Genomic DNA, 22,606 nt, shown 5'->3' with positions numbered 1-22,606 from the left:
CGTTCGCCTTTCTATCGCTGCCTGCTAGGTGGGGGGGACTTCTGAAGCCTTGAGGTCCCTTCCCTCCCTGAGCACAGCCCAGCCCCAAGACCAAAACCACACCCCAATAACTCCCACCTATTGTGTTCTTGCAGAGGGCTCTGAACCAGGAGTGAAGACCAAGCTCTTGGGCATAAGAAATTTGGGAGAACAAGCTAGAGATAGGGCAGGTGTCCTTTAGACTCAGCATGGGGATCTGGAGTCCCCTTTTTCTGCTCTGATAGGAAATAGCCTCCATTTTCCCATCTGCAAAATGGGGTGAATAATCATTGCATCACCTACTTCACAACATAGATGAACTGTCCCAGAAAGTGGTAAGCACGCCTGACATGTGTGCACTCTGTATCAGACAAAGACAGCATCTTATATACACAGATGCAAAGGAGTCCCTCCCATCGCACAGGTCCCATTTGTGTGGGTGGTGCTGGGGGGAGGGTCACCTGCAGTGGTATTCAGGGAGAATTTCCTCAGAAATCTGGGTTTGGTCTGTGCTCCCAGATTGGCTCTTTCCCACTTTCTTGAGGGAATGAGGCTGGCAAGGGCCCAAATCTTAAAAGGCCATGCCAGGAGTTATTGTTTTTTGAGATGGAATCTCGGTCTGTTGCCCAGGCTGGAGTGCAGTGGCACGATCTCAGCTCACTGCAACCTCTGCCTCCCAGGTTCAAGAGATTCTTCTGCCTCAGCCTCCCAAGTAGCTGGGACTACAGGCGCGTGCCACCACACCTTGCTAATCTTTGTATTTTTAGTAGAGATGGGGTTTCACCATATTGGCCAGGCTGGTCTCGAACTCATGACTTTGTGATCCGCCCACCTCAGCCTCCCAAAGTGCTGGGATTACAGGTGTGAGTCACTACGCCTGGCTGCCAGGAGTTCTTTAAGTTTATCCTGAGGACAATGGGAAGGCATTAATGATCCTTGAGTGATGAGGTCACTCTTGCCTTTCGGTGCCAAGTTTAGGAAGGGCAAGCCTAGAAGTGCTTGGGAGGCCAGGTGAGGGGAAGGAGGGATTGAATCCAAAGTCCTGGCAGGAGCATCACCCGAGAGATGGAAGACTTTGGAAGAAGAGGGGACAAGAGTATGAGGGCACCTCTCCAGCAACTCTTCCAGCCTCTGCTGACCTGTCCCCTACCCCAATCCTGCCATCGGCAGGGTGCTAGGGTCTTGCCCAGGGCCCCAAAGGACACAATGCTGGTTTCTCAACTTGCTCAGTGCTTTATTGAACCAAGGCCCTAACAGATGACTCAGCAGGGCCTTCAAGCACAGCCCTGCCCCCATTTTGAGATTCAGAATCCAGAGGGTGCTGAGTCCTTGGTTTAGCTGCTTCTGTGACTTGAATAGTTCCTCTTGAATAGATCCAAACCCTAAGTGTAAATATTTCTGTCCACACAAATAGACACACATATATTCCTGCTGCAGGCTGTCATGCTCACCAAAATGCTTCCACCTGGTTTGGGTGTGCAAGGCACTGTGCATCCACGGCCATCTACGGCCATCCACCCATCCATCCAACCTTCCATCCATCCGCAACAAGACAGCAGCAAGTTCTGACCAGTCAGGCCCCAGGGTTCACAGCAGTAGGGGCTGGGCTTCCAGCAGGCTCACGATTCAGGCCTTAGCCCTTGCCCTGGGAGCCCCCAAGGATAATAACATCCCTTTCTGGGGCAACAAAACTGGGACTGAGTGGGTAACTGATATTTGACAGGGGAACCTAAACAGTCTATGGAAATGTCCTGAGATGGGTATAAAGTCAAACAGACCAAGCACACAGGTAACACTGAAATAGGAAAGAGTAAGAGCTTCTGTTAGGGCTGGAGGTGCTTGTATGGTGGGACAGGAAAGAGGAAAAGAGAAAGGGGCAACATGGCAGACATACCACGGTTCCTACAGAGGTTAGGGGCAGTCCTGGCCCGGGAAGTACACAGGGCAGAGAGCTGACTCCCAGGCCAGGAAGGAGGTTAGCTCTGACCCATCCTCAGGGACCATAGCTCTCCCCCAGCCTCCGCTGACACACACACAAAGGAGCTTTTCAGGACACAGGAAGATGAGGGGTTAACCCTAACAAGGAAACAAGAAGCTCCTTGAGGACACAAAATACTGCCTTTAGGCTGGTATTAACCCAACTTAACTAACTCAACAGACTGGGCTCTTCCAGGGGTGGGGGGCACCAGGATATGGAAAATGATGGGATGACACAAGGGAATCGGGGCTGGGGCAGACAGGCAGGACACCCACACCATCCTTCCCATGGACAGCACCTGAGGCCTCCAGCAGGCCCTCAGCCTGGCAGGCCCATAGGGCAGCTGGCTTCAGGCCTGGAAAGGCAAGGGAGGTAGCAGGACTGATGCAGGCCCTCACTGGTCCTGCAGCCGGCTACAGAGCTCCCGCCGGCTCCGCTCCCCAGCCCAGCTGCGAGTCTTGAGGCGGAAGGTCTTCAGCTCATCCTTGAAGGCCTCATGGTTCATGGGCCGGTAGTCCTGGGGTTCACAGAAGTTCTAGGGCAGGATAGGAGGGTTCAATGCAGTGGAATGGGTAAGTTTGACAGGGACCCAATCCTCCCACCCCCCTCCCATGGCTCCAGCCTGGCCAAGCCAACCCTCACAGATTGTGGCCTTCCCCACCCACGCTACCGGGTGCTGAGGGAAGAACTCCTTGTAGCCGCCTTTCAGGATATACATCTCGGGGTAGTAGAGGCTGGGGTAGTCGTTAACAGCACGGTCTCGTTCCCTGATGAAACGGCACCTGGGGCGTCATGGGCAGGGTGTGGTCAGAATGGGATATGCAGTGGCTTGTACATCATAGGACCTATTCCCCACGTCCCCTCCTTTGAGGGCCTTGGGGAGCCACAGAAGGCTTTGAGCACAGGAATGTAACCAAAAGAACACTTTTTAGATTAGTCTGGCTACAGAAGAGGGTGGGGAGGTAGAAGAAAGAAGGTAAAATAAAGGGGATGAGCTCTCTGTTTCTAGAAAGCAGCTGCACCATCTTTGTTAGAGATATCTGTGCCTGGACCAGGAAAGGAGAAGCAGGAGAGGAGACAAGTGGGCCAAATTCAAGGGACCCATTCGGGCCACTCCTGGACAAGACCCAGTGAGGATCAGCGGTGGGAAGAAGGGAGGAGGAGGACCCAAGACTGAAGCCAGTGCCCAGGCCTGGTGCCCGGGTGGAGGTGGGTGCCACATGCTGGGATGCCTGGAGAAGATGGGAGGGCCACAGGGATGTGACTCTGTAAGGGGCATCTGGGTACAGATTCCCACCACATGGGTGAGGCCAGACTGGGGAGTCACTAGCAGTCTGATGGACCAGTGGCAACCCAGAAGGAGGCAGGGGTGGGAGGACAGATGGCCAGGCAGAACAGGAATAGGGACAGAAGGAGCTCAGCCAGGGAGGGCCCAGGTGCTGTGGATGCCAGTGGAGGAGGTTCCAATGGAGACCTAACAGCACTGAACATGGGGAGGGTCAGTGTCACTGGGGACTGACATGAGGCCCTTAGATTTCGAGAAAGACACTGCTAGAGACTTGGAACTAGATTTTCTGAGGGTGGCAGCAATGGATGGGGGGTGGACATGAGGTTTGATAGGCAGGACAGTGAGGGAGATGGGAGGTGGGTACCATGCGCAGTGAAGCGGGGCTGAGGTCAGCTCTAGGCCATCAGATGGGACAGAGTAGAACCCGGATTTGCACCCCTGGCCATCGCAATGGTGCCAGCACCTGCGAGCCTGGGCAGGGAAGGCCGGGGCAGACACTAGCTGGCTGGGCGGAGCTGGGACTCACATGCGGGGCCCACGCTCAGATGAGAATTCACAGTGGAAAATGAGGATGACTCTCTTGTCCAGGCTACAGGGTGTGATGGGGCTCTGCAGCAGGAAGCTCTCGGCGTCGCGTTCCAGGGGCAAGTTCACCGCAGTCTGTCAGAGGAGCCAGAGGTCAGGCACAGCCCTGGGCCCAGGAGGCAGGCCCCTCCCCCTGCAGTCCCTGTCCTTCTCTTGGTAGGAACCCTCCCCACAAGAGGGGGCACCCGTCCTCCACCCATTCTTGCTCTTGGCAGAGCAAGGACCTAAACCAGGTGGGATCTTCAGGGCCTCTGCCCATTGCCCCACCTTACCTTGATGTGCCCGCCTTCATACTCATAGGGGTATCTGCAGTCCACAATCACAAACTTATCCACGATGTTGCTGAACTTGCCCATCAACAGAGCCACCATCTGTAGGAGGTCATGGGGGTTGGTTCCAGAAGGTCAGGCTGGCAGCCAGCAGGTGGCCCTAGCCTGTCCTCTGGCATAGCCCATACAGCCTGTCCCCAGGGAAGGTCAACAACGGAGATACAGTCCCAAATATGCCTAGAAAATGGCGCAACGCTGTTTACCGTTTCTGGTGAGATGTACTTGAGGTCTTGGTGCTTTCCATCTACCGTCTGTAGGAGGAAGGCCTGAAGGGAAGGGAAGGGATGCGGGAGAGAGGAAAAAGTTAAACTGGTAAGACCAGGAGCCTGGAAAGAATGAAGTTTCATTCCCAAACTCAGAGGCCACACCTGCTTTGGCCTTCAAATTCAGCTCTGGGTCCCATAGCAACTGAGAGGGCCTCTTGGGTCTGACACTCAGGGAACAACCTTCCAAGGGGAAAGGGAAATGAAAAAGGGAAGTGGAAGAGATGAACTCTACACTCTGCTCCCTACCCTCTGCCAAGCCCGAACGTGAGGCATGACGGGGTTCCAAGCTAGGTATGAGCTTGGAAATAAGATGGAGACGCAACAGATGCCTGGACTGACTTGAGGTGGAGTCAGGAGACAAGGAGGGCCAGAGGGAGGAGTCTATATGAGAACAAAGGATGAAAAGATACAAAGGACAAAGAAAAGGGGAGCTCTGGGGAAAGGGAGAAACCCAAGCAGCCCCTAGGCTAGAGGACCCCTAGTCAGTAAGAGGTCAAGCCCCCAAGGGGCCCTTCGCTGCTGCAGGTACCTTAGAGTAATCTCCAATCAGCTGTCGGTGGTCACTGTCCAGGAGGTTCTCAATCTCATCGTGACACAGTGATTTTGAGCGGAGGACGCGGACTTTCTAGAAAGTGAGTCAGATGGAGGCCAGGGTCAGGGTGGGGCTGCCCCTCAATGCCCTGTCTGGCTGGTACCCCCTTTCTCTGCCATGCCCAGGCTGCCACCTGCCCTCTGCCACAAACTTAGCCAAGGGGGTGGCTACCCAGGTGCATGCAAAAGTGGGCTCCAGGAGGAAGGCACTCACAGGCTCCTCAGGCTCCTGCTGCTCCTCAGGAGGGGTCACGCTCCGCCTCCGCTTATTCTGCACGGGCGTGTCCCTGTCCTGGGGCCGCTCCAGCCTCTTAAGGATGGGCCGGATCACGCTGCAGGGCATGGACGGAGAGCGGAAGAGCCGCTGGCACTTGCTGTACATGACCAGGTCCTGGTGGAGATAGCAGGTTAGGAATCAGAGTGCCCAGGCCCCACCCCATCCCTCAAATCCACTGGAGGGTAGGATGGACCCCATGCCTCCAAATTCGGAGGGGCCACCCCAGAGGCCCACCTGTTCCTCTTCCTTTTGCAAGGTCTTGACCAGTGGGGCGCTAATGAGACTCTCCATGCCTGGGGGAACTGCATCATCATCCTGAGGCCGGATTAGCAAGGATAGGGTCACACCCACAGGCATAGGCCAAACCCCTCCAGTCCCGGAATCCTCCAGCACAGCCTTCCCTGTTTCCCTGGCAAACCCCAGGTTGGGGTGAGACGCTCCCCCACCTCCGCAACCTCCCCTCCACTGTGGCACCAGCCACCTGCTCTTCTCTGATTGGCCAGAGGTTAGGCTGTTACTCGGTTACCTCAAATTCTTCTTCTGACACTGGAACGAGGTCACGGTCCTGCCACAGGGGCTCAGAGCTCTCTTCTTTTGGGTGAACCCAGAGATGGGGAGGTAGGGGCCTGGCGGGACAAGTCTGTTTACCTTTAAGTCACTCTCTAGGATGTCCACAAATCCATCATCTTCCTCGGTATCCCCCTCTGCAGGGGTGAGAGAGAAGCGACCTCGGGCCAGGGGGCTGAGCTCCTCCACTTCCATCTTCCGCTCAGGACTGAGACACTGTCCACATGACAGGCAGACACAGACTTAGAGGTGGGGACAGTTCCCACCCCCATCATCCTGAGGAAAGTGGGGGCTCAGGGCCACCCTCCTCTTCCCTCAGGCTGCCTCCCCAGGCCCCTGCCAGGGGTCAGCTCTCTGGATGTACCATCAGGTCGGGGGCCGAGCTGGGCCTCTGGGCAAAGGCTTCCCTGCGGCTGGCCCACTCTGCCAGAGCATGGGTGGAGCTGGGATGTGTGGGCTTCCATGGCATCTTGAAGACAAACCCATCCTGCAGCCAAGATGGGAGAGGAGGGTCCTCACGTGCCAGGAAACCACCCCAGCATGCCCCCTCCTCTCCCGAAGAGCTCCCATCCCAGTCTTCCAGAAGCGCACGTTCTCCTTGTCTTCCCCAGAGCTGCTGGCAGCTCCACCGCCCGCCTCGCTCTTCCTCTGGCCGTCGGGCGCCTGGGAGTTGGTGATGTTCCGAAGCACAGGGCTTTGACCCAGCAGCCTCACCTAGAGAGCCAGGCAGGGCGGCAGGCAGAGGAATGAAGGCTGCATTACTCCGGCACCAGCCCAGGCCCTACCTTCTCCACCTCTCCTCCAGCTCCTCCCACTTACCTATCTACCTCTGAAACCCCATCTCCCACAGCCTGCCTGGGACACCCAGCCGGGAGGTGATCCCTGGATGCCTCCTGCTTATCTACCCCATGCCTGGCCAGCATGTCTAAGCCTCAGTCAGGCCTCAAAGACACTCACCGGCATAGACTGGAAGCGTCTGATGGCAAACTGCTCTCTACAGGAGGAAATGGGGACAGGTGAGAGCTGGGAGAGGCAGGGCAGGGACCGAGAGCATGTAGCATGCCCTTCCGGAGCCCTATACATCCTAGGGGAAAGCCCGTGGTAGATGGAAGAGGTCCGGGAACACTTACTTTCGAATGACCCAGCTGGCTGCCTGGATGGCCTGTTCAAACCTAAGACAGAGAAGGGTCCCATGCAACCTATCCTCCCTTCGCACCCATCACCCACCCCAGCACCAGGCCCCCAGTCCCCCAGTTCCCAGCACCAGGTCTTCAGTCCAGGGGGGAATAAGGGCAAAGACAAGGGCCAGGGCTCAAGCCAGTGGAAGGGGTTGGGTAGGAAGAACGCCCAACCATCAGGGGGCCCAGGTATTGGGGAGGGGGGAGATAAGAGGCAGCCTAGAATTTTAAAGGCTGCCCTGAATGAAAGAAAGCCCAGAGAATGGCAGTGATAGAGACAGCTGGGGCAGGTCACAGGGTCAGGGAGGCGTCACCAAGGCAACAGTCTCGCCAGCCTGCACCAGGCCTTCCACCTGTATGCAAATCACCTCAGCGGGGCCATATGGCTGCCAGGAAAGGCATCCATCCATCCTATGGTGATAGGCCAGGGGCACCCAGCAATGTGGGTGTCTCCAGGGCCTGGACAACAAGGCGAGGCTTCCTCTCCCCTGTGAGGAGCTGGCCTGGCTCCCGGTCCTCCCAGGACTGGGGCCTGCTTTAGGGGTCCCCCAATCAGCTCCAGTCTGATACAGCAGACCCCCTAGTGACAAACATGCAGGGCCACATCCTCTCCTCCCTCTTATGGAATTTTCCAGGACCAGCCTCTGTCCCACCCCCTCCTTCTGCCTTAGAAGAGGCCAGCAGGCAAGGGATTCCAACACATGTTCCCTCTGAGGCCCCACCCCCCAGCCGTGTTACAGGAGACCACCTGCCACGCAGAGCTTTTGTGCATCTACACACACACACAGCTTCTTTCTGAGAAACTGTATAACTGTCAAAGCAGGTGTGAGGCAGGGAACCACTCAGGGATAAAGTATGAGGGGGATGCCCCCCTGGGGGGGCTGCTGTGACCAGCCGACCCGGCATCAGGGATGACCAATTTCATTGGCTTGCACGTGGGCCTTGGGGGTAGGGCAAGACTGCTCTGTACTGCCACCAAAACCAACCTGCAGTCCCCCGACCCCACCCAATCCTCTCCCCATTTCCTGTTTGTGAACCAATCTGCAGCCCAGTGTAGTCTGATCAAAGGCAATGGGAGGTAAGACAAGTCACTACCCTAAACCCAAAGCCACAGTCCCCAGCACAGGCTAGGGATGCCCAGCTGTCCCTACTAATGGCTGGCAGCTGCCCAGCTGCTTGGGCTTTTAACAACTGGACAGGAACAGCTGTGCTCTGCAAGACACCACCCATGCCCACAGCCAAGGGGAAGGTGTCTGTCCAGGCCAGAGCCCACCAACTCTCTCTCCATTCCCTTGCACAAAGAGCCTAGGCTAGGGCTGGCCAGAGGGTCAAGTGTCATCGAAGTCAAAGGTTGCTCATTGGCCAAGAGCCAAATCAATCTGCAGGCAACTGTGTTTTGTTTGGCCTAGAGTGAGTTAAAGTTTTGAATTAACTGGATCATACTTTTAAATTGTAATATTTCACAGAAAAAAAAGGGTATAGGCAAGAAAGAAAAACGGGACATACGCTGGGCTTGTATTCCTGCAAGACATGGGCTGTAGCCTAGTATCTGCTCTCCCAATGGCCACTGTCCCCACCACCCCTGGCCCTGAGCCCACTCTTGGTTGGCTCCCATGAGAGCAGATCCTTCTCTGAGACAGGGAGCAGAATCCCAAGGCCTGAGAAGGTTAGTGAGCCCCCCGGCCATGGGGATCCTGAAGCCACCTCATGGTCTGCCTGTTTCCCCAGGCCTCCTCAGTGAGTTTATGCTAGAACCAGGATTCTTAAAGGCAGGTGCTGATTGCTTGGTAGTAGACATTCCCTTCTCTACTCACGTCTGCTCCGCCATCTGGGGGTCCACAGGGCTGGGGGAATCCATGCAGAGACCTGAGGGGACAGAGCACCTTGGTTTGAAAGTAGTGGCACTTTCTGTATACTTTCCCCAACCATGTCCCAATAAGAAAAAAAAAAAGAAAAAGAAAAGTTTCTAGTTTGGACTTTGGCACATTAGAAAATGAAACAAAACCCAATCATGGACCCTGAGAGCTTACACATCGTCTCCCAAATGGTACAGGATGCCACTCCCTGTTTACTATGGAAATTTCTTTATATGTGTCTTTAAACCACAATGCTCGCTAAGCATTTTTCTTGAACTGATTTCAAACAATTTGTTCTAGAAGAGACAACAGATTTTTAAAGAAGAGGTTATAGACTAAGAATGTTCTCAAGACCAACTCAGCCCTGGGTGCTTCCCAGGTAGGGCTGTGGTTTAGGAACTTTGGTGTGTGGTTTTACACAGGTAAGATCTCATCTAGCGTAGAGGGCCCCACCCTCTCATCCACTCAGCCAGTCCACACTGGGTGTGGTGAGCCCCACATGAGGTGTGTCTTCCTCCCATCTCTGTGGAGGGTGGGGGAAAGGCTCCTGGGCCCACCAGGTTGTGGGGAGGATGTTAGTTTGATCGGCAGGGAAATCGAGAGGCCCAGGCAGCCCCCACAAACTCTCCTGGCACTGGCAGATCTCCCCAGGCTCCCCTGGGCCTCACCTGCATCAGAAGATTCGGAGGAATCTGACGACAGGGAGGATTCAGATGCCCGTCGAGACAGGGATAGGCGCGTCAGGCGGCTGTGGCTGCGGAAGAGCAGGGTCCCTACCTGACTCTTTGGGGTTTCGCTGGGAAAGGAGCAGGGACCCGGGAAAGGAGAAAGGTGGGGTTCAAGGCCTCGCTAGCCCACGTTCCCACTCCCTCACTGAGAAAAGAACTGAGCGAAATGCTACAGCGGGAAAGCAATGGCCCTGAGGGCCGGCCCTCTTCTCAGCTCAAGGCAGGTTCATTCTACAGCGGTCCTAAAGGGGCTTCTCTTGGTTGACTGGTTTAGGAAAGGTCCTCCCAGGTGCAGGGGAAGGTGAGCCCAGGGTGTGAGCAAGGTGGCCTGGATGGAGACCAGCCTAGGGGTTGGTGGTCTAGCCGAGACGCCCCGGAGAGCCTTCCCCTAAACTGTCAGACCCCCACCTTTCCAGGATTCTTCCTGAAGGATGGACCAAGACCAGGTTCTCCTACTGGAACAACCCAGCTCTCCCCTTGCACTTAGGGAGCAGGATCAGTGTTTAATTAATTGCCTTAATTCTGGGGGCAGAATTGGGGTGGAGGGAGCGGGGGTATGGATGTGTGAGTGCCCTACGGCTCTGCCACCCTCAAGTTCCCTCTCCAGGCTTGGGAATCCCATCCTGGAGCAAAATGGTGGCCATCTGGGCAGAGATTAGGGAGGCAGCGTGGTGGAGGCACAATGAGGGAGGAGGGAGTGGAGGCAGCGTGGTGGAGGCACAATGAGGGAGGAGGGAGTGAGGGGAAAGACTTGGAGAGGCTTGTGTAGACTGAGAGCAGGTCACCTGGAGGGTGTGGGGGGCACAGCCCAGGTCTCACCTCCCATGTCCTGGGCCCCTGTGAAGGGACAAGGGCGTACCTCTCCACTGCCCAGGATGCCTCCCCCGGACTCCACCTCCTGGATTCGAATACCATGCCCGGTTCTCCAGGAGGCCCAGGACTCCAGACCGGGCCTCTCACCCCCATATCCAGCCTCCTTGGGGTGTCCTACCTGCCGAGCCCGGCGAGGTCATGCATGGTCTGGGTGAGGGTGGTGACCGGCGAGGAAGCGGTCGCGCGCACCGGAGACACCAGGAGGCCATGAGATCCCAGCAGGAGGCCCGGGAGGTGGCCGGGACGCTGGGCGCCACCGCGCACGCATGCTGGACTGAGAGCCGAGCCTGGCGCGGGCTCCGGCTGGGGCACCTCCATCGCTGCGGGGCCGGCAGAAAGCTGGCTGGAGGGCCGGGCGCAAGGCAGCCAACAAACGCCGGCACAGCTGGCTGGGCCGAGGGAGGCAGCGGGCGCGGAGGGGGTGGGGGGGGAAGGGAGGGAGGGAGGAAGAGCCACAGGGCCAGGCGCGAGGGAGGAGAGGGATGCGGGGAGGGCGGGGGCGAGGGACGCGGGGCTCAGGCACCAGCCTGGGAAGCCTCTAGTTGCAGCTGCCACTTCCACCTCCTTATATATTCGAAAAATAACAGCGGCCGCGCCGCCGGACGCCACCAATGGGGTAGCGGGTTAGAGGAGGGCGGGATTGAGGGCGGGGCCCTCAGGGCGAGAGGCGCGGAGGCTGGATATCTAGGCTTTGGGTGGGCCGGAGGAATTAGGAATCATCCCATACCCTCGCACATCCCCCTGGCGGGAGGATCCAGGCCTCCCGAAATCCTCCTGTCGCGACATGGTTTGGAGCTCCATACTCCCAAAGGCAGCAGCAACGCCCTAGGGTGGCCTCCGCAGGACCCCCCGCGGCATATCGTCACCTGGTATCACCGCTAGGGACGGGGAGAGGCTCCAACCGGCTCCCGGAAGTTTGCTAAACACAGCTGGGCTGTGCGGTCTGCGTTAGATACCCCATTTTACAGACCTGGACGTTGAGGCGTGAAGTTCATTAATTCGTTCAAGGTCACGCGGTTGGGCAGGCGGTGGGCCAGGATTCGCTCCCTCCAGGCGCCTCTGACCCCGCAGCCTCCCCGCCCCCGCAAGTGGCTGCGCTGAGCAGCAGCAAAACGTCATTCGCAGGCGGAGCGCCCAGCTTAGGAGGTGGGAGGGCAGTGGGGCCCCCAAGCGGAACTGACGGGCGCTTTCGGGGGACCCCAGGTTAGATGTTACCCCAACCGGTCCAATTTTCGCGGCAGCCCCAGTAGAGGCTCTGAATGGTGGAACTAGGCATGGATTTCCGCGGCTGGGGGTCGAGGAGGGTGTCAGCAACCAGAGAAGTTAATTAAGTATCACGCCCATTGATGACTTAGCTAACTTGGTGGCAATGGCACCATATTATTTAATTGGTGTTTCTTTGATGACCAGACCAGAGAGGCTGAATTTGTCATTCATTTAAGCCAAGCATCTTCCAATTATCTTTTTCTTTTTCCTTTTTTTTTTTTTTTTTTTTTGAGATGGAGTCTCGCTCTGTCAACCCGGCTGGAGTGACTCCGTGATCTCTGCTCACTGCAAGCTCCGCCTCCCGGGTTCAAGCGATTCTTCTGCCTCAGCCTCCCGAATAGCTGGGACTACAGGCGCACGCCACCACACCTGACTAATTTTTTGTATTTTTAGTAAAGACAGGGTTTCACCATATTGGTCAGGCTGGTCTCGAACTCCTGACGTCGTGATCCACCTGCCTAGGCCTCCCAAAGTGCTGGGATTGCAGGCATGAGCCACAGCGCCAGGCCCATCTTCCAATTATCTAAATGCCTTCCAGCCCCGCCCGTTTTCCAGGCCTCCTGGAACAAGAGGCCTGAAGGCTGCACTGAAAAGCCAGTGGGTAGTAAGCAGCTTTCATATAGCATAGGGTCTCTCCAGGTTAGAAGTGGCCTCTGGCTGGGCGGGCAGTGGGGGGGCGGACTGCAGTTCAGCAAGGCAGGAGCGCCTCTTCTCGTGAAGTCCCAGCCACCCGGACCCAAATTTTTGGGGGTGGCAAAAGGGAGGGCCTGGTGATGGGGGGCTGGGTGGGCCAATGCACGTGAAGGGGAGGGGAAGACCCCAGCCCCACCTGAGAGGGGTGGCCAACGTGGGAACCATGACCTTTCCTTTTCTCCACATTTTGCCCAGTTCCTGTGCTGTGCAGAGGGCTCTGCAAGACTGAATTTCCGGTTCATCCTCCCTGGGTCAGGGGTCATGCCCTGGACCTCCAGCCACTACTTCCAGTGAGGATGTGACTGCCCTTAGTGCCAGGAGGGAAGGGGGAAGTGCCCTTGTGAGGCTACCCAGCCCCAAAACCAGAAATAAAACCCCCAAGATTTGCGTTTTCAAAATAAACACAGCAGGTATCCCCCCTACCCCTCACCCAGCCAACATACAGGGCAACAATGCAGGGTGGGCATTATACTGTTGAATCCCTTGAAATCCCAGTCAGGTCACCTCTGGGCTGGTGAGTGGGGAGGTGGGCAAGACCATAGAGGGGTTCTGGGTTTTTTTGTTTGTTTGTTTGTTTGAGATGGAGTCTCACTGTGTCACCTAGGCTTGAGGGCAGTGGCATGATCTCGGCTCACTGCAACCTCCGCCTCCTGGGTTCAAGCGATTTTCCTGCCTCAGCCTCCCAAGTAGCTGGAATTACAGGTGCCCGCCACCATTCCCGGCCAATTTTTTATTTTCAGTAGAGACAGGGTTTTGCCATGTTGGCCAGGCTGGTCTTGAACTCCTGACCTCAGGTGATCCACCCATCTCGGCCTCCCAAAGTGCTGGGATTACAGGCGTGAGCCACTGTGCCTGGCCCACATACATAATTTAAAATATGCTAGTAGCCACATTTAAAACAATAAAAAAGAAACATGAAATTACTGTAATATTTTATTCAATGTAATGTATTCAAAATATTATTTGACATGTTATCAATATATAATTATTGAGATATTTTACATACTTTTTCGGATACCAAGTCTTCAAACTCTAATATGCATTTTACACCCCCAGCACATCTCAATTTGTACTTGCAACATTTAAAGGGCTCAATAGTGCTGGAACTGTGGCTCACACCTGTAATCCCAACAACTCCAGAGCCTGATGCAGGGGAATTGCCTGAGGCTAGTAATTCAAGACCAGCCTGAGCAATATGGTGAAACCCTGTCTTTACAAAACATTTTTAAAAAACTTAGCCGGGTGTGGTGGCCCCTGCCTATAATCCAAGCAACTCGCCTGGCGCAGTGGCTCACACCTGTAATCCCAGCACTTGGGGAGGCCGAGGCAGGTGGATCACAAGGTCAGGAGCTCGAGACCAGCCTGGCCGACATGGTGAAAACCCATCTCTACTAAAAACACAAACATTAGCTGGGCCTGGTGGCAGGCTCCCGTAATCCCAGCTCCTCAGGAGGCTGAGGCAGGATAATTGCTTGAACCTGGGGGTTAGGGGTTGCAGTGAGCCAAGATCGCGCCATTGCACTCCAGCCTGGGTGAAAAGAGCAAGACTCCATCTCAAAAACAAACAAACAAACAAACAAACAAACAATCCAAGTGACTCTGGAGGTTAGCTTGAACCCAGGAGTTTGAGTCTGCAGTGAGCTATAATTCCACCACTGCACTCCATCGTGGGCAACTGAGTGAGACTTTGACTCTAAACATAAAAATAAATTAATTTAATAGTTCAGTGGCCACTTAGGGCTAGTGGCTGCAGGTCTATATCTTTACAAGCGTAAATCCATCTGTATTTTAAAGAATATACAAACAGCATATGAACATTGTTCTAGGCTGGCATGCTGGCTCACACCTGTAATCCCAGTACTTTGGGAGGCCAAGGTAGGTGGATCACCTGAGGTCAGTAGTTCGAGATCAGCCTGGCCAATATGGTGAAACCCCGTCTCTACTAAAAATGAAAATTAGCCAGGCATGGTGGCGTGCGCCTGTAATCCCAGCTACTTGGGAGTCTGAGGAAGGAGAATCGCTTGAACCCGGGAGGTGGAGGTTGCAGTGAGCCAAGATCGTGCCACTGCACTCCAGCCTGGGTGATAAAGTGAGATTCTGTCTCAAAAATAAATAAATAAATAAAAATAAAAACCATTGCTCTATACCTTTCTTCATCTTACTTGGAGATGGATCCATATTAGTACCATAACAATATATATTTACTCAAGCCCCTAATGCTGAATATTTAGGATATTAGCTTTTACAATGATGCAATAGGTATGCCCTTATGTGTCTGTGTGCTATCTACAAGATAAATTCCTAGGGAGGAACTGATGGGAGGCACAGCATTAAGTTTGTTTTCTGTTTTTGTTTTGAGTCTAAGTCTCTCTCTGTCACCTAGGCTGGAGTGCAGTGTTACAATCTCGGCTCACTGCAACCGCTGTCTCCTGAGTTCAAGCAACCCTCCCACCTCAGCCTCCCGAGTAGCTGTGACTATAGGCGCATGCCACCATACTTGGCAAAGTTTTGTATTTTTTGGAGAGACTGGGTTTCATCATGTTGCCCAAGCTGGTCCTGAACTCCTGGGCTTAAGCGATCCACCCGCGTCAGTCTCCAAAAGTGCTGGGATTTCAGGCATGAACCACCATGCCTAGTAGCATTAAGTATTGAAATCTCCTTTTCCCTTTCTTGAATCCCATCTCCTCAAGCTGACTGGGCTATTGAAGGACAAGGACCAAATCATTTACCTCTCTCCCAGGCTCCCAGAACCTTGCATAGGTTCAAGACCAAAGTTGGCCTCTGACCGTAATATCCCACTTCTCAGCATTTCTCTTAAGGAGATGATAAAAGTACACAGAGATGTATGTTCATTGAGTTATTGTCTTCAATAGGGGAGTTGATTCCTCTGTATTGTGCAATACCTGCAACCTTTAAGGAGAATTTGCAGTCGGGTGGGGATGCCTGCTTGGTAGGAGCTCAATAATTGTTCATTATTGAAAGACTACATATTGAGATCATAGCAAATGGACTTTTGAACAAAAGGTTCCTACAGTAAAAGAAGTGTGGGCGGTGGCTCATTGCCTATAATCTCAGCACTCTGGGAGGCCAAGGAGGAAGAATCACTTGAGCTCAGAAGTTCGAGACCAGCCTGGGCAACATGGTGAAACTCTGTCTCTACAAAAGAATACAAAACTTAGGCCGGGTGCAGTAGCTCACGCCTGTAATCCCAGCACTTTGGGAGGCCCAGGCAGGTGGATCACCTGAGGTCAGGAATTCGAGACCGGCCTGGCCAACATGGTGAAACCCTGTCTCTACTAAAAATACAAAAATTAGCCAGGTGTAGTGGTTGGCGCCTATAATTCTAGCTACTTGGGAGGTTGAGGCAGGAGAATTGACTGAACCCATGAGGCAGGGGTTGCAGTTAGCCGACACTGCGCCATCGCACTCTAGCCTGGGTGACAAGAGTGAAACTCTGTCTCAAAAAAAGCAAAGAAAACACACACACAAAAATTAGCCTGCAATGGTGGTGGGTGCCCATAGTCCCAGCTACTCTGGAGGCTGAGGTGGGAAAATTGCTTGAGCCTGGGAGGCTGAGGCAGCAGTGAAGCAGTGAGCAGTAACTGAACCACTGCACTCCAGGTTGGGTGACAGAGCGAGACCCTGTCTCAAAAAGAAAAAAAAAAAAGTGTGAAATTCACTGATGTAACTATTTATTGACATGAAAAGATGTTCACAATATGGGCTACGAAATATTATGCCAAGTGTAGTCCCATTAAACACAATATGCATGGCCGGGTGCGGTGACTCACGCCTGTAATCCCAGCACTTTGGGAGGCCGAGGCGGGTGGATCACGAGGTCAGGAGATCAAGACCATCCTGGCTAACATAGTGAAACCCCATCTCTACTAAAAATACAAAAAATTAGCCGGGCATGGTGGCGGGCACCCGTAGTCCCAGCTACTCGGGAGGCTGAGGCAGGAGAATGGCATGAACCAGGGAGGTGGAGCTTGCAGTGAGCCAAGATTGCGCCACTGCACTACAGCCTGGGCAACAGCGTGAGACTCCGTCTCAAAAATAAATAAATAAATAAAAATAAAAAATAAAATAAAAAAAAAACACAATATGCATGTGAAAATATCCTACAAGGATATTCTTTGAGTGGTGGAAATAAAGTTGATTAAATATTTTTATCTTCAAAATGTTCTGTATTGTAAAATATTTTTCAAAGAACAGGTATAATTTTTTTGATTATCATTATTATTATTTTTTGAGACAAAGTCTTGCTCTGTCAGCCAGGCTGGAATGCAGTGACACGATCTCAGCTTACTGCAACCTCCACCTCTTGGGTTCCAGCGATTCTCCTGCCTCAGCCTCCTGAGTAGCTGGGACTACAGGCGCCCGCCACCACACCTGGCTAATTTTTATATATCTAGTAGAGACCGGGGTTTCGCCATGTTGGCCAGGCTGGTCTGAAACTCCTGACCTCAGGTGATCCACCTGCCTCGGCCTCCCAAAGTGCTGGGATTACAGGCGTGAGTTTTTTGATTAATTAAAACTGCATGTTTCAATACCTGTGAAAAGAAGGGAAAAACATTTTTAAAAAAATGTAAGTGCATGTTCTTTCTGACAGTTCCTCAAATGATTAAACATAGAGATCCCATATGATCCATCAATTCCACTCCTAGGTATATACCCCAGAGAAATGAAAACATACAGTCGGACGGGCGCGGTGGCTCACGCCTGTAATCCCAGCACTTTGGGAGGCCGAGGCGGGCGGATCACAAGGTCAGGAGATCGAGACCACGGTGAAACCCCGTCTCTACTAAAAATACAAAAAAAAATTAGCCGGGCGCGGTTGTGGGCGCCTGTAGTCCCAGCTACTCGGGAGGCTGAGGCAGGAGAATGGCGTGAACCCGGGAGGCGGAGCTTGCAGTGAGCCGAGATCGCGCCACTGCACTCCAGCCTGGGCGACAGAGCGAGACTCTGTCTCAAAAAAAAAAAAAAAAAAAGAAAACATACAGTCACACAAAAACATGCAAATAAATGTATGTATATAGCAGCATTATTCATAATAGCCAAAAGATGGAAAGAACCCCAATGTCCACCAACTGAGGAATGGATAAACAAAATGTCATAGAGCCATACGATGGAGCACTACTGGGCCATAAAAATGAATGAAGTACTGATACATGCTGCATCGCAGGTAAACCTTGAAAACATGACGCTAAGTGAAACAAGCCAGCCATAAAAGACACATGATTCCATCCATATAAAATGTTCAGAACAGGGAAACAAACTTATAGGCAGAATGTAGGTTAGTGGGTGCTGAGGGCGGGGCGGAGGGGATAGGGAGATGATAGCTAAAGTGTATGGGGTTTCTTTCCAAGGTGATAAAAATGTTGTCCAGGCACAGTAACTCATGCCTGTAATCCCAATACTTTGGGAGGCCCAGGCGGGTGGGTCACTTGAGACCAGGAGTTCAAGACCAACCAGGACAACATGGCGAAACCCCGTCTCTATTAAAAACACAAAAATTTAGCCAGGTGTGGTGGCATGTGCCTGTAATCCCAGCTACTGGGGAGGTTGAGACAGGAGAATCACTTGAACTTGGGAGGCGGAGGTTGAAGTGAGCTAAGATTGAGCCACTGCACTCCAGCCTGGGCAACAGAGTGAGACTTGGTCTCGAAAAAAAAAAAAAAGATATTCCAAAATGGACTGTGGTGACAGTTGTGCATATCGGTGAATTGTACACTTTAAATGGTGAATTGTATGCTTTGTGAAATATATCTTAATAAAGGTTTTTTTTTTTTGAGATGGAGTCTCACTCTGTCACCCAGGTTAGAGTACAGTGCCGTAATCTTGGCTCACTGCAATCTCTGCCTTTCCTTTCCTTCCTTCTTTCCTTCTTTCTTTCTTTTCTTCCTTTATTTCAAAACAAAGTTTGTTACCCAAGCTGTAATGCAGTGGTGCAGTCACAGCTCATTGCAGCCTCATGCTCCTGGGCTCAAGTGATCCTCCCGCCCACCTCAGCCTCCCTAGGAGCTAGAACTACAGGCACAAGCCACTATGCCTAGCTAATTTTTTTTTTTTTTGAGACGGAGTCTCGCTCTGTTGCCCAAGCTGGAGTGCAATGGCGTGATCTCAGTTCACTGCAAGCTCCGCCTCCTGGGTTCACACCATTGGCCTGCCTCAGCCTCCCGAGTAGCTGGGACTACAGGTGCCCGCCACCACGCCCGGCTAATTTTTTGTATTTTTAGTAGAGACGGGGTTTCACCATGTTAGTCAGGATGGTCTTGATCTCCTGACCTCGTGATCCGCCCGCCTCGGCCTCCCAAAGTGCTGGGATTACAGGCATGAGCCACTGCGCCCAGCCAATTTTTTTTCTTTATTTTTATTATTTATTATTCATTTAGTTTTTGGCTGGGTGAGGTGGCTCACAGCTGTAATCCCAGCACTTTGGGAGGCCAAGGCAGACGGATCACTTGAGGTCAGGAGTTTGAGACTAGCCTGGCCAACATGGTGAAACCCTGTCTCTACTAAAAATACAAAACTAAGCCGGGTGTGGTGGTACATGCCTGTGATCCCAGCTACTCAGGAGGCTGAAGCAGGAGAATCACTTGAACCAGGGAGGTGGAGGTTGCAGTGAGCTGAGATCGCGCCACTGCACTCCAGCCTAGGCAACAGTGAGACTCCATCTCAAAAAAAAAAAAAAAAAAGAAAATGAAAACTTAGCCAGGCATGGTGCCTCATGCCTGTAGTCCTAGCTACTGAGGAGTCTGAGGCTGCAATGAACTATGACTGTGGAACTGTACTCCATCCTGGGTGACAGAATCAGACCCTGTCTCAAATAAACAAACAAACGGAGAATGGAAAGCTTGCTGAGGGGCCTGAAGGGCAGCCTGGACCAAAAGAAGAGAAGGTGAGTTATGGATTTCCCAAACAGTCCTAACAGCAGAAAGCTGGGACTTACAGAAAGAGGTGGGGGATCCCAGGGCCTCAGATGGATTGCTGGGGGAAATGGTCACTTGAGAGGGGATGGAAATGGGCCCCATGCACTGCTATAGGCAAAGGGTAGACGAGGTATCTGGAAGTGGCTATGCTATCAGCATATGATGTGCGTGGCTTCTTTTCTATCCTGGAAGTGGTTGTGCCAACGCCCTTTGTATGGCACCAAAGAGGGGCCATAGGAAAGGAAAGGAAGAGAAAGGAAGGAAGGAAGGAAAGAAGAAAGGAAAGGAAGGAAAAGAGAGAAACAGAGAGAAAGAAGGGAAGAAAGGGAGGAAGGAAGGAAAGAAGGAAGGAAAGGAAGGAAAAGAGAAAGAGAGAAAGAAGGGAAGGAAGGAAGGAGAGGAAAGAGAGGAAAGAAATAAAGAAAGAAAAGACGCATGGCAAAGAGTTCTCATCCAGGTAATCTTAGATTCATTTTTGTCCAGTGACCACACACTCCTCTTGGGCCAAGCAGTGCTCTGGAAAAGTCTCCCCGTGTTCTTCTGGACCTTGAGATTAAAAGAATATCTTTTATATCTCAGGGATAGGGAAGGCCTCTCTAAGTAAGACACAAAACCCCAAAGCAATAAGGAAAAAATTGACAGATTGAAGATTAAAATTTTCTCATATCCAAAAGATTCCCTAAGCTAAGTGAGACAAGTGGCAGACTGGGAGAAAACATTTGCACATACTTAACGAAGATTTTTTTCTTCAGAGCATGTAAAGAGCTCCTAAAAGTCAAGAAAAAGACAAACACATGGTCAAAGGATATGACTAGAAAATTCACAGGATTCAAACGGCCAAGAAACATGAAAACAGAAATTTGCACTAAAACAGCAGTAAGTTACACTTTCTTCCTTTGGCTTCCAGAATGCCACAGTAGCCTGGTTTTTCTCCTGCTTCACCGGCTCCTCCACTTCAAGAGTCTCTATTTGGTTCTTTCTTTTCTTCTCTTTTTCTTTCTTTTTTTTTGAGATGGAGTCTCACTCTGTTGCCCAGGGTGGAGTGCAGTGGCATGATCTTGGCTCACTGCAACCTCTGCTCCCAGGCTCAAGCGATTCTCCTGCCTCAGCCTCCCAAATAGCTGGGACTACAGGTGAGTGCCACCACACCTGGCTAATTTTTTGTATTTTTAGTAGAGACAGAGCTTCACTATATTGGCCAGGCTGGTCTTGAACTGCTGACCTCAGGTGGTCTGCCTGCTTCAGCCTCCTAAAGCGTTGGGATTACAGACCTGAGCCACTGCACCTGGCCTCTTTCTTGAGCCTTTAACCTTGGAGGACCCAGGGCACTGTCCTTGGTCCTCTTTTCTTCTTTGTCTACACTCACCCACAACTTTATCCAGCCCCAGGTCCTCAGCCTGTCCCCCTGGGTCACAGCCTTCCTCTCTGCCAACTGCTGGAGTTCCCCTTGGTGCTGCCCTAAGAGATTTTTAAAAACACAGTTGGCCGGGGGCGGTGGCTCACGCCCGTAATCCCAGCACTTTGGGAGGCCGAGGCCGGCGGATCACGAGGTCAAGAGATCAAGACCATCCTGGCTAACACCGTGAAACCTCGTCTCTACTAAAAATACAAAAAATTAACCGCGTGTGGTGGCGGGCACCCGTGTCCCAGCTACTCCGGAGGCTGAGGCAGGAGAATGGCGTGAACTCGGGAGGCGGAGCTTGCAGTGAGCCAAGATCGCACCACTGACCTCTAATCTGGACCTGGACGACAGAGCAAGACTCCATCTCAAAAAACACACACACACACAAAAACAAAAAAAAAAATCCCAAAACAAACAAACAAAACAAAACAAAAACACACAGCTATACGTTCATTTTTTTTTTTTTTTTTTTTTTTTCCCTGAAACGGAGTCTCGCTCTTTCGCCCAGGCTGGAGTGCAGTGGTGCGTTCTCGGCTCACTGCAAGCTCCGCCTCCTGGGTTCACGCCATTTTCCTGCCTCTGCCTCCCAAGTAGCTGGGACTACAGGCGCCCGCCACCACGCCCGGCTAATTTTTTTTCTATTTTTTAATAGAGACGGGGTTTCTCCGTGTTAGCCAGGATTGTCTCGATCTCCTGACCTCGTGAGCCACCCGCCTCGGCCTCCCAAAGTTCTGGGATTACAGGCGTGAGCCACCGTGCCCGGCCCGTTCATTGTTTTAAGAGCTTGGCATTTTAATGTTTTGCTGCAGGAGAGGGAGGCTTCAGGGATTCACACTTATATACATCCATGATGTTATTTCTGTAAGTGCAAACACATATATTTATGGCTATATGCATGGAAAAGCCCAGAAAGTGACACACCAAGATGTTATGAGTGTTTATCTGTGGGTTTTGGGATTACTAGAACTTTAAAAATGTCATTAGCACCATCAAATAGATTTACAACTGTAATGTTGATTACAAAAATAACTTAAGGGTGTAACAATAGGTTACATACGCTAGTGTTCATTCATAGCTGGAAAGCTACACAATCATTAAAAAGCGTGTTGGCAATGATACCGATATGGCAAAATTCTCACTACTTGATGCCAGGTAAAACAGCAGGAGATGCCAGATATACAGTCTATACAGTCTGATGCCAGTTTTATATAATAAATTTTAAAAAAGAAAACTACATGCGTCTAGAGAAAAGACTGGAAGGAAATGTATCAAAATGTTACCTGTGCATCTCTCTAGGTGATGTGAAAGGCGTTTTTCAACTTCTTGAATTTTTCAGTTTCCGCAAAAAAAAAAAAAAAAAAAAAAGGGGGGTTTTTTTACCTTAATTTTTAAAAAAACAAAAAAACCCTGTTTCTTATCCTTTTTGAGCCGCAAGTCGCTGACCGCCGGGCGCAGTAGCGATGCACCGCATCCCCGCCCGCGTCGCTGCCGGGTCGCCCGAGGCCGCAGCACGGGAAGGTCCCGCAGGCCGCAGCGCCCCCGCGCGGTACGTCCTGGCGGCGGGAAGGGGGTGGGCGCCGAGGGCGGGGAGGCGGTGCCGGGCGTCCCCACGCTTCCCGCGAGATCCCGCTCCGCCCGCTCCGCCCGCTCCGCCCCGCTCGCCGCGCTCCCAGCTCCCCGCGCCGCGGCACTTCCTGCCTTCCGCGCCCGCGCCGCCCGCCCTCGCCTGCGCCCGTCGCCTGCCGCCCGCCGCCCGGCGACGCGCCCGCCGGCGCCCCC

At 52.6% G+C, this 22,606-nt stretch overlaps 1 protein-coding gene across 10 annotated transcripts; it reads right to left on the bottom strand.

Moving 5' to 3' along the window:
* Positions 1 to 1,228: 1,228 nt before the first annotated feature.
* Positions 1,229 to 22,490, bottom strand: CDC25B (cell division cycle 25B). Of its 10 annotated transcripts, XM_025400589.1 has the most exons (17): positions 11,262 to 11,271; positions 10,653 to 10,854; positions 9,602 to 9,687; positions 8,892 to 8,943; positions 7,030 to 7,071; positions 6,857 to 6,893; positions 6,491 to 6,613; positions 6,264 to 6,386; positions 5,981 to 6,115; positions 5,567 to 5,647; positions 5,270 to 5,446; positions 4,994 to 5,089; positions 4,402 to 4,464; positions 4,142 to 4,240; positions 3,811 to 3,944; positions 2,667 to 2,778; positions 1,229 to 2,531 (listed from the first exon to the last, which is right to left on the bottom strand). In XM_025400589.1, the coding sequence occupies exons 1-17, from the start codon at positions 11,269 to 11,271 to the stop codon at positions 2,391 to 2,393; spliced, it is 1,713 nt and encodes a 570-aa protein (XP_025256374.1). In that variant the 3' UTR covers positions 1,229 to 2,390. The 10 variants fall into 10 exon arrangements, with proteins under 10 accessions (XP_025256374.1, XP_025256376.1, XP_025256377.1 ...); XM_025400591.1 differs by lacking the exons at positions 10,653 to 10,854; positions 11,262 to 11,271 and adding an exon at positions 22,108 to 22,490 and having other exon boundaries at positions 9,602 to 9,729; XM_025400592.1 differs by lacking the exons at positions 10,653 to 10,854; positions 11,262 to 11,271 and adding an exon at positions 22,108 to 22,477.
* Between the last annotated feature and the right edge of the window lie 116 nt (positions 22,491 to 22,606).

Source organism: Theropithecus gelada, chromosome 10 (genome assembly GCF_003255815.1).
Source record: "Theropithecus gelada isolate Dixy chromosome 10, Tgel_1.0, whole genome shotgun sequence".
Taxonomy (NCBI): Eukaryota; Metazoa; Chordata; class Mammalia; order Primates; family Cercopithecidae; genus Theropithecus; species Theropithecus gelada.
Note: the sequence above shows the minus strand (reverse complement) of the source record. Positions and strands in the feature narration are given on the sequence as shown.

Coding starts and splice junctions, on each gene's coding strand:
- CDC25B (XM_025400587.1), bottom strand. CDS start 10,852: ATGGAGGTGCCCCAGCCGGAGCCCGCGCCAGGCTCGGCTCTCAGTCCA. Junction 5,447..5,566: donor TGCAAAAGGAAGAGGAACAG/GTGGGCCTCTGG, acceptor TATCTCCACCAG/GACCTGGTCATGTACAGCAA. Junction 3,945..4,141: donor ATGAAGGCGGGCACATCAAG/GTAAGGTGGGGC, acceptor CTCCTCTGACAG/ACTGCGGTGAACTTGCCCCT.